At 47.0% G+C, this 11,527-nt stretch overlaps 1 protein-coding gene across 7 annotated transcripts in view; it reads right to left on the bottom strand.

Moving 5' to 3' along the window:
* Positions 1-11,527, bottom strand: part of Scn8a (sodium voltage-gated channel alpha subunit 8) — a 182,910-nt gene that overhangs the window by 81,560 nt on the left and 89,823 nt on the right. For 6 of the 7 annotated variants that reach the window (XM_031356119.1, XM_031356110.1, XM_031356124.1 and 3 more), the window contains exons 6-9: positions 11,307-11,398; positions 2,339-2,560; positions 1,398-1,461; positions 249-390 (exon numbers count right to left, since the gene is read on the bottom strand). In XM_031356119.1, the coding sequence (XP_031211979.1) occupies positions 249-390; positions 1,398-1,461; positions 2,339-2,560; positions 11,307-11,398 (520 nt within the window). The remainder of the gene's footprint in view (positions 1-248; positions 391-1,397; positions 1,462-2,338; positions 2,561-11,306; positions 11,399-11,527) is intronic. The other variant, XM_031356127.1, reaches the window with a different exon arrangement.

Raw genomic sequence — 11,527 nt, 5'->3', positions numbered from 1 at the left:
GAGGAAGCAGGTGCTCTGAGGCGGTCGGGGTGCAGAGAGCAACCTGAGAGGAAGCAGGTGCTCTGAGGTGGTTGGAGTGTAAGAAACTGGGCTAAGAGCGGGCTGAATTCATCCATCCTGAGGAATTGAGAAATGCTGTTCCTAGATCATACCTAATGTCTTCAGTATGGGTGTGTCACACAGAAAGTGACCTGCTCATCATACCCCCGTGTGGACGATATCACTAAAGAAAAAGAGGCAGTACTCACCAGCTGGTATAAATTCTCCCAATAGTCCTGAGTCATAAGGCGAAATAATGCCAAGAAGGCCCAGCTGAAGGTGTCGAAGCTGGTGTAGCCATAGTTGGGATTTCTTCCTGCCTTCATGCACTGGTATCCCTCTGGGCATTGCCTGAAGAAGGAAAGGGACACAACAGGAAGAGACCACAGTTCAGTGCAAGGGGACTTGCCTTGTAACTTCAAGGCCCTAGATTTTATTCACACAAATGCATACATCCACATGTGTGTATGCACACACATACACATACCCACCCACAAATCATACGTGTGCACATAAAAACACACACACACACACACATAGGGAGGAAGTTCAGCATTTTTCAAAATAACCCCATCTAGTCATGACCTTGGAAATAATAGATTACACAAGCCCATCTATTTCATGCCCTTGAGAGAAACAGTTATATAATTTCTCCTGCCTTTGGACTCCTGTGATGTCTCTTTTTAATGTAATCGCTAGTATCTATTTCAATATAGAATTTAACTCGCTTTCTTGTTGTCAGGATAATATTAAAAAGGCAAATACTAAGGGACCAATGTACTTAGTGAGACATCAGCACCTTACCTATGTTTATAAAATACTTTCATGTACAGTACTTAACAGGCCCTTCACAGTAACCCTGTGAGGAAGAGAGCGCAGTTAATTAAATCTATGTTGTGGACGAGGAAGACCACAACATAAATGGGTTGGCCAGAAGCCGCAGGAACAGGACTGTAATCTTGGCAACTGCCCCTTTCTGTACCATGTCAGAGCTAGTACCCTGTGGGCCATCCCTGGACTTAACCTCTCAACGGGACGGAGCTCTTGTTCCATTTGTATTAACCATGTCAGTGTAGGACAAGAGGGTGTACAAGAGCCAGGAAAGCTAACTGTGCTTCAGAGAACCCCTGATCTTTTTGCATCTGTGATTTTAGTTTGAGATTGCACACTCACTTTCCAGTGAAATCTCAACTTTGGGGGTGGGGGTCAAATATGAAACGGAAAGAGAATCTGGGTCAGCCTATAGGTCAGACCATGCAGGGCCCAGTACGTGAGCATGAGAAAGGGAAACTCTTGCCCGATTAGATCCAGCTGGTAATCAGCATGTTAAGAACAACGGGAGTCAGCGAGCTACTTACCCAGCGTCAGAACTGTTCCCGCAGAGCAAGGGTTCTAGCATGCCAGGGATCGTGTAAAAGTTTGCTAGAAAAGTGGGAAGAGGCAGGAAATGAATAGGCAGATTCTGGTGAATGAGAGAATACGGTTACATGCGCCTCGGTGTGCCAGCAGAAGCTGCTATTGATTTTAGCTCGGATAAATCTTTCCCAGCAGCAGGAAGCTGAGGAGAATTCCTCCCATTAATAATCTCCTGTACTCAAGAGCTACCCTAAAGCCCTCGAGGGGATGCCGCACCCATGGGCACTTGACTCTCCTGCCTCAGCTCTGCATGCCAGCCTCTGCTGATAAATCAAAGATCTTTAGGCAGTGGTTTCAACCTTCCTAACGCTGTGACCCTTTCTTGCATGCAACACCTCATGTTGTGCCGACCCCCAACAGTAAAATTATTTTGTTCCTATTTCATAACTATGATTTTGCTACTGTTATGAATTGTAAATATCTGACGTGCGACCCCCAGGGGGTCATGGCCCCCGGGTTGAAAAATGCTGATCCATAGTAAGTTTCTGAGATTGTCATCCCTTTACACGATTTGCCCTTTTATCCTTGTAATATTTTTATCAAGCTGTTCCAAAACCCCTCACTAGTCATTAGTTACCACGTCCTACTTTTAATCAGAAGGCGCTGTCCCTGAGATCTTCTTGGCAATGCTTCCTTGTGGCTACTTAATTGATTTTTATTTCTCTCAAGTGATGAGTAGTTTCATATATGTCTCGAAAAAAATAAGACAAGATAAAAATGATAACAGTAGACTTGAGAGCTGCTGTGCAGTTCTGCCTTGGTGACAAGGCAGGAGCTTCCCAGCGCCATCTGGCTGTGCTGTGCCTCTCTGGGCCGGACCACTTTCGGTAGCTCTGTGGTGGACCCTGGGTGAAGCTTCCCTCTTGCTGAGGGAGACACCTACTTTTATTGTTGATATACTCCTCCCAGTCAAAGCCTCTGGTGCCGTTCTCGAGATAGCTCTCGTTGAAGTTTATGGGCCATATGACACACTTGTTTCGAAGGTTCCCCATGAAGAGCTGCAGGCCAATCAGGGCGAAAACACTCAGGCAGAACACTGTCAGGATCATCACGTCTGACAGCTTCTTCACAGACTGGATGAGGGCGCCCACAATTGTCTTCAGGCCTGAAGAGACAGAGCCCCCAGAACCAGAGTCAAGCCAAGGTCCTGCCTACTTTCCCCGGCCTCCCTCTCTTGGTCCCAGCTTCTACTCTCCCCAGAGGACCCTGCTTGAAATGTGGCCACTGCATCTTTACACACAGAGTAACAAGTTGGCAGAATTACCGCTTTCCAGAAGTATGTGTTTCTAACTCAACCATCCTTTAAAATTAATCTTCCTGGCACGTGGCCCCTCTCCCCTTCGCTCTCCTGGGGCCTCACATCTGCCAGCCCCTCCTCCTACAGGCCCCACCCCTTCCCTCAGCCTCCCCCACATAACTCCTCTTTCCCTGGGAAGCCCCTCCCTGCCTCCCAGCTCTCAGGCCCCTCCCACCAGTGCCGTGGCTTTCTATCTCCCCTGTAGCGTTTGTCATGGCTATAAAAAAAAATTTTTTTTTTTGGTCCATCTTGTCTGCCCTTGTATCTATAACAACTAACCCCCAATAAACGTTTGTTGAGTAAACAGAAAACGATCAGGGATTAAGGAGGCCTGCACGCTGGAGAGGGACTCGTTGAATAGTTTATAAGCCAATAAGAAGCAAGAAGCGCGGACGGGCTCTGGAGATGTCCACGTATTGAACAGGTTGTTATCAATACAGGTTTTACAGTTTCCATTCCCTGCTTGCTACACTGATCTTCCTTGTGTCCTAGATTAGAAACAAAGCGCTTGCAAATCATTGTCATGTGAAGTTTTATTCAATTTTGTGGTTGGTGCTGGAAACTGGATTCAAAGCTTCGTGCATGCCAGGTATATGTTCTCTGAAGGAGTTATCCTGCCAGTCCCAACCTGAGGTTTAAATGTGAGACAATGGGTTTAAATTTAAACCCGAAGATGGTCACTTCCACACTGCCTAGGCAGAAGTCAGTGATGGGGGGAGCACATAAAATACAGTTATAGGTCCATGCTGCTTGAGTTAAAAGTCTGTGTGTGGCAATCCTCAGTGTGCGCAACAGCAGGCTATCACAGGACACAGCGCACAAAACACCAATACTCCTGAGGTGTACAAGATGAGCAAGAGGACACTCTGAGTCTTCATGTACAGGCCTCGGGAGGAGCTCAGCCTTGACGAACTTCTGGTACCCCAGGGAAGGTTGCCATAGCTGGGTGGGCCATCGCTAAGCCTAACCAGGTGTGCTACTTATACGCATCACCCCGACACTACAACTAACACTCTGGGCTGTCGGCATTTCTACCTTTAAGAGGGTAATTATAAGAGGCTCTGCCAGATGCCAGAGCATTTGCCCAGTACAGACAAGGCCCTGGCACCACCCCCAGCACCACCACAAATGAAAAAGTAAATAGAGACAATCATGGCTGGCTATCAGATGCGAGGGCTGAGCGAGTTTCATACAGCAAACTTAACAGCACCTGGTCACACTGATTATAATCAATCACTGTTCAAGCCTCTGATTCCGATCAATCACTGTTCAAGCCTCTGATTATGATCAATCACTGTTCGAGCCTCTGATTCCGATCAATCACTGTTCAAGCCTCTGATTACGATCAATCACTGTTTGAGCCTTGGGCTGTCTACAAAGATCTGCATTCTGATCTCATCAATCTGTTGTGGCATTTAAGTGAAATAACAAATTGGAGAAATGTCTAATGCAGGACATGACCCCAGAGCACGTGTAACATGTTGCTGTTACACATCTAGTGTCCCCTGGAAGAGACTTGGTTGGGATCAAGCCACTGCTCAGGGCTAAGCATCATCCCTGTGGTGATGATCTAATGAGTGTTTGGATGTGCTTTTTTGCCCACTGTATTTTGCAAGTGACTACCCCGGGTGCTGAGTTAAGCTCCACAGACTTTCTCTCCTGAGTCCACGAGTGCCTAGTCTAGGAGAGGACCTGGCCCCAAATAGGCACTTAAATGTCTACTGAGAGTAAATAATAGAGACTCATTCTTCCTTCTCTTCTCTCCTTTTCTTTCCACATAACCAGAAAGCACCTACAGGGAAAGTGTGCAGGGCCTGAGCCTCCTTCCAGCATGACCTCCCCTGAGGCTGTAGGCTATAGCACCCAGGGGACATGAGCTTGCCCAGATTCCAGGAGCACCCAGGGGAATGAGCTTGGCTGGCCCGTGTTCCAGAGGACAGGGCTTTCTGCTCAGATTCCTTGCCTCCAGAGGGGCTAGGCAGGAGAAGCAGAAGGGTATTGGGATGATCTGTCACTGTTCTAATCCACCATGGCTCAGAACAGACTTAAGGTCACTTCTCAGAGCTTCGGCTCTCTTCCATAGGCAGTGCGCGGCAATGGGCAGTGCGTGGCAGTGGGCAGTGCATGGCAGTGGGCAGTGCATGGCAGTGGGCAGTGCGTGGCAGTGGGCAGTGTGTGGCAGTGGGCAGTGAAGAGAAGACGCTTCAGAAACAGGGCAGAGATTCAGGAAGTGAGATGTCAAACCATTGTCTGTAGCCAAAGCATGCGATTGTACAGCTAGGCACGAGAGGCAGGCATCAAGAACTGTCCCAGAGTTACAAAGCTGATCTCTACACCACTTCTGGAGAATGGAAATTTCTCATTACATTTTGACTGGAATGGAACAGGCCTACCTGGGGCCTAGAATTCAAGTTTGGGCGCCTAAGCTATTGAAGAATGATTGGAAGAGGGGCAACTGGGCCCTGAAGAATGGCTATCATGCTTCTTTTCCTGGAATTCTCTTGGATGGAGATCTTACACAGCTCCCTCCTCTACAGACTTCAGACAGGCACCCATCTGAGCAGCGATGACAATCTAATGCCCTTGACAACGCTGCTATTTACAGTAGCAAGAAGAGTGTCAAACCACAAAATATACAAAACAAAAGCACTTGCTACAAATAAAACAATTCACTCAATCAATCACATAATTTCACCATGAGTCTGACCTAGCTTGCTAGGGTGGGAATCTTGGGGTGTTCCAAGTCTATGTGACAAGAAATTGTAGGCCACAACTCTAAGAAGCCCCTGTCCCTGTCAATGTACTTTTTTTTTTTTTTTTTTTTTTTTTTGGTTTTTCCGAGACAGGGTTTCTCTGTGTAGCCCTGGCTGTCCTGGAACTCTGTAGATCAGGCTGGCCTCGAACTCGGAAATCCGCCTGCCTCTGCCTCCCAAGTGCTAGGATTATAGGCATGCACCACCACCGCCCAGCTGTCAATGTGCTTTTAGTAGCTTTGTTTATACAAGGAAACTCTCTCTTGGTAGTTGCAGATGTCTAAGTGGTCATCTGACCCTTTCCCATAAGGATCTGCAGCAGGACAAGAAACAGTTATCTGACCAAGTGGCAGAAATAATAACATACAGAAGTGAGAGTTTGCCCCAGCCCTACTGGGTCATTTTAAGAGATGATTGAGAGAGTAAAGGAACTTGTATTCAGAAGGAAGCAGACATGTGGAGAGAGAGTGGCAGAAACAAAGAACTCTGGGGTCTCTGGGGTCTTCTGGCTCTGCACTCTGCTTGCCTCAGAGGTTCCTGACTGGAGCCCGAAGCTTTCCAGTAGAGCTCCTGTCCCATGCCTGGGGCTCACTTCCTAGAGATGGGCCTGAATCCTCACAAGCAGCTTGCTATCCCTCTCCATCAGCCAGGCGTCACAGCTGAGGAAATCTGCAAACAGGAGTTCACGAAGCTCAGGTCACTTTCCTCAGGTGCTCTGATAGCTGAAGCTTAGATCATCTTGCTGGTGAGTTTGTTTAACTTGAAGTTTAAAGTGGAAACTTGGCTGGGGATGACATTTGGGCTGCTTGTACTGCACAGAGGCTCAGAGAAATCAATCTTAATTAGGCAAGAGTAATCTCTAAGTCACACGAACAGCAGCAGTCATCGGCAAAGTGCTCTCGAAGATTCTCATCCAGATCTCAAAGGAAAGGAGAGGATGGCACAGGGGAGAGGACTGTGGAATGGCGCCAGGTGTGCAGGGGGAGGGCACCAGGTGTGCAGGGGGAGGGCACCAGGTGTGCAGGGGGAGGACATGTTAGAGAGGTGCTGGACAGGTTCTTAGCACTGGACTGTCCACTGAGCTGTACACTGGCCTCACTGGCAATTCCTCCTTCCCTGGGACTGATGACAGAGCAGCCAGGTTGCCTGGAGTGTGCTCATGGAGCACATACACCTAACCACCAAAAGCAGTGGTCAGCAGAGACACAAGACTCCCAGTGGAATCCACGACGTGGGCAGAGTATGTAGACTGCCCCTGCCCTGGCTGTCAAGAGAAGCTCCTTTGCCTCTTCTATTGGCTTACAACACCACACAGCAGAACAAGCAAGACACTGAAAAGCCAGTTATCCAAACTAGAGCAGAATGCACCTTCAAATGACTCCTACACAACAGAGCACGCAACAGAAGCCACGTGGGGGCAAATTGGACAGCGAGAACTCCCAAGAGGCTAGCGTTAAGCAGCATCAGCATGTACCTGCACAGAAGTCTATACATTACTACATACTTTGAAAGGACAGGGGGACCCAAGGTATGAAGGTCAGCTTCTGGAGAGGCGGCTGGGTATTTTAGGGGTCTGGAGAAGCAGGGGAAGCCTGCGCTTCAGGCTTCTACTCCACTCTATGTCCAAAGGCGCCTTTGATCCCTTCTGTCACTGGATGCAATAACCAGAAATCCCTTGAACTAATGAACAAAGCCACCTGTGTGCTGTGTCCAGAGAAGTCAGCCATGCATGTTGGGAACAATCTGCGGCTAGGGCGGTCCAATTATAAACAAAGGCAATTCAAATTCCCATATGCCACTCAGGTTGAGACAGTTAAGTGGTTTGAAGCCATGTGAGCTAATTTCTCACAAGATGAATGTTGGATTCCCTCTCAGCCAGACTGAAAGGAGAGCTCCCAGTTCCCGTCAGCCCTCACTCACCTTCCTCCTGCAAATGCTGGCTCTCACTTTTTTTTTTTCCATTTAGGACCACTATTGCTTTTAGTTATTTTTCCTTAATATTTTCAAGGTAGAAAGAAGAGAAGTACAAAAGCAACAAGATTTAAAACTTGAATATTTAAAAAGAAACAATCAGCCTGATAGTGGTGGAACAAGTCTGTAATCCTAGCACTTGGGAGACAGAGGCAGGCAGATTTCTAAGCTGAAGCCAACCTGGTCTACAGAGTGAGTTCCGGCATAGCCAGGGCTACACAGACAAACCCTGTCTCAAGATACAAAAACTACAAAGATAAATAAATAAAAATAAACCATTAATGACTATAGTCTTCAAGCTATACCGTCACTAAGCAGGAAAAGCTGCCACACATACAATGTATATGTTTAAAGAAAAGGCTTTGGGAAAACTGGGCAGGAAGAAAAGGCCACTCACATTGTCTGTTTGCTACCCGAGCTCACTGGGGAAGAATGGAAGAAACAGAGATGAGCATAGAGAAAGGAAACGTCCAAGAGAAGTGTAAGGCAGACCCACAGTTCTAAAGACTGGGAGCTACAGTCTCGCCTGGGAGCCCACCACAGGACCCACACTCCCTGGCTCCAGCGCTGTCCAAGGTGAAAAGGCCTCTCCAGGAGACACAGGAGAACTCATGAGATCAGGGCAGGCATTGGATGACACTTCCAATGGAATCGACAGATGATCACTTTCTGCCCAGGCCCCGAATGAGTAAAAAGTGAGAACAAAGCTTTAAGACGAGAACTTCCTAGCAGAATAGCTCGATGTCAGGTTGAACCTCACTGGTTCTGCCCCAAAGATAACGGCTCTTTCAGCACAGAGGTGTGTGTACTATTCTCCCATAGGATGCCTTTGAGGTCAAGAAGAACCCACAGGTGGCCTGTATCCCAGTCTCAGATAAGGAGGGGTCAGCATGTGAGCTTGGTCTTTGTAAGTGCGGTGGAGGTTCTATGTAAAGACTTCTTCTACAAAAGGTTGGCGTGAACTAAGAATCCTGGCTGAACTGACACATTCAAAACAGCTAACAAAAAGTAAGAGAAAAAACAAAAATAAAACAACCACAACCAAAACCAAAACGCTGGCCAGGAAAAGATGGGGCGAAGGCTCTCTGCAAGCATTTCTCACAAATGAAGCTGAGCAGCAGAGACTGCCGTGAGGTCTTTACAGGCTCCGTGTCAGCCCCTGGTTACCCTCCAAAGCAGCTAATCTGGACTGTCAACCTGACAGGATTGTCTGTGAGGGTGTCCACGGGGGTTTCAATGAGGTGTGGAAGGCCTATCCTCAGGGTTGGGTGCCGCCATTCCATGGGCTAGGGTCGGTCCTGCACTAAACACAAAGGCAAGCTGTGGTGGGCATCATGCTGGCTGAAGATGGGTGTGACCTATGGCCTCATGTTCCTGCCACCATACCTGCCAACATGAAAGACTGCATTTCTCTACACAACACAGACCCTCCCTCCTTCGGTTGCTTCCATCAGACCCTCTGTCATAAGAGCCTGAAAAGTGACTCATACACTCAGCTTCCTTCCTGGAGTCCTAACTGCTTCAGGAAGAACTTAAGAACCAAAGAGCTGCCAGGAGAACGGGGAGAGGGAAAATCTTCTGACACGGTTGTGTACATGGCTTTAGCATGTACTGAGAGCTACTGTGTCCCAGCTCTGTAACCTGGAGTCAAAGTAACTTTGATTTTTTAAGCAAGAGATAGATGCTAATCCAATAATGTACACATGGTGACCCCTCCTTGGAAGGAAACATGGATAGCTTACAGGAACAGGACAGCAGCCCTCCAGGGAGTGACTGACAAGTTCAGAACTCTGCATAGGATGCCAACTACTGGGTTTCCCTCAGTAATGGTAAATATTGAGAAAAAGCTTTGTCACTGACAGGGCTGCGAGCTTTACTACCATTAAAGTTAGTTTTCCAAAAACAAAAATAAACAAAGAATAAAAAAAAAAAGTTAGTTTTCCATTGCAGTTAGCTTCCCAAAGCTCAACTGGACCAGGGGTGGGAGGTTGGGTGTGTTTATAGTAATCTGTGAATCTACTTCAGACTGTGAAGTCTGACACAGACCGTTTATTGGGTTCTTTTATAGTAAGTGCTTCTAGTACAATCATTTATGCAGCACTGCTGTGGACCAGGCACTATGCTATACACACTGCATATTTATACATGCACATGTACGTATGCATGTACGTATGCACGCACGCACGCACGCACGCACACTACAGAATATTAAGTAACCTGATGAGAATTACTTTGCAGAAATTCCCAGCTCGAAAGATAACCCTACAGCAGAGACAAGAACAGCAGGGACGAGCCAGGCTGGGGAGAGCATCTGCTGCCCCAGTTAGTGAACAGAACATGGCTTTCTGATTTAATTCTGGAAGAGAAGTTTTGAGATCACAAGAACATAAAGAGACAGATGCCTCACAGGGTGTGCAGAGGAGATGGGCAGGAACATGGAATCATGTTAAAGGGGTCAGAGGAGGAGAGAGACCAAGGGAGAAATGAAAGGAGAGATCTGGTGGTCCACCTGCTGCAGAAGGCCTGCCTGGGGTTTACCACCCTTGAAAGTCCTGGTAAATCATACCCTCCTTACACCTCAGATCTTTGTGTTTCTCTGCCTAGGACATTGGCATGATGTTGAATAGAGGATAAAAGAACTGTTTCTGTAATCAACCACGAGGGGAGAGACCACAAGATCAGGTGATGGCACTTAGCACCCTGTTTCCATAGAACACAGTGGAAAGCCCTAACTCTGGGGAGTCACCCTTAATAATCCTGACCCTAGCTAAAACCCAAATGGCATCAACACTCCTTTGTCTTTGCCTGGTTACTGTTAGTCTTATCCTTAAACATACCCTTCCTTCTAGATTTCAAGACCGGTTCTTAGAAAGGTTATTTCCCGGGCGCAATGACTTTAAGTTACAGAATCTTAACCTCACAGTAGATGGGTGGCAGGGGGTTGGGGTGTCTGTGAAATCTCATCTCCATCTCAAGGGGACCAAAAACCTTCAAGAGGCTTAGAATCATTAAGTTAGCTGGAGCAGGTAAAAGTAAAAGGCATATATCTTTATATGCCTTTTAAAATACCTTTTAAATATCTTTAGGAGATTGTCCACCCATTCTCTTCTTCCTTTCATCTCTCCGTGTTTCTCTGATTTTTGTTTATAGCTTACCTTTGACTTTAAATCAGCTTTCAGTGGGATTTACACTTGAGAGTGATCCCTGAGTTCACTCCCAGTAGACACCTACCAGGTCTCATTCTACCGAAGCAGACACTTGTAAAATATGGGAGGCAGTAACTTAAAACTTATCTCAATGTCTCCAAGACTTTTGCACTTAAACTAGTCTGACCTGACTAGTTAACTGGGCAAGCTGGTTCTTGACTAAATGATTACATTAGTATGGTACCAGTAAAAAAGTTCAAATCTTTGAATAACATGCTGTTGGCAGAACATGCTACGGGAAGTCTGAAATCACAAGCAGTGGGATGGGGGTGGATATTGAAGTCACTGTAATTCCATGAGGCCATGATTCAAATGGTTCACATACAATGGCACAGCTTGCTCCGGTATACCTCTCCTCGGATGCTGTAAGGTGCTAAGGGTTTATAAGCATGTGCTTTTCTTTCAAACGCATGGATGGAATGAGAGCCGCATGCCCGGCAAGCATGGTCCGAGACGTCTGCCTAAGGACCAAAGGGCCATTCCAGAGAGTACTTCTGAGGGAAAGCATGCGGGACGCCACAAGGCATATCAGATGTGCCAATCCCAGCTTCAAACGTGGCAGACAAAACGAATGAGAGAAAGTAAGAGCGAGGCAAGACCGGTCTTGTGCACGCATTTGCTCACCTGGAATTACAGAGATAGTTTTCAAAGCTCGGAGAACCCTGAATGTTCTCAGCGCTGAGACATTGCCCAGGTCCACAAACTCTGTCACATATCTGTAGTGAGGGAGGTCACACACAGACACAAATGACAAACACAGGTACAGACACAAACACCAAAGGAAAAAAAAAAACCACAAAACCACAACAAAACAAAAAAGTACAATACGTCACATCAGGGCCCTA

The sequence above is a fragment of the Mastomys coucha genome, unplaced genomic scaffold (genome assembly GCF_008632895.1).
Source record: "Mastomys coucha isolate ucsf_1 unplaced genomic scaffold, UCSF_Mcou_1 pScaffold11, whole genome shotgun sequence".
NCBI lineage: Eukaryota > Metazoa > Chordata > Mammalia > Rodentia > Muridae > Mastomys > Mastomys coucha.
Note: the sequence above shows the minus strand (reverse complement) of the source record. Positions and strands in the feature narration are given on the sequence as shown.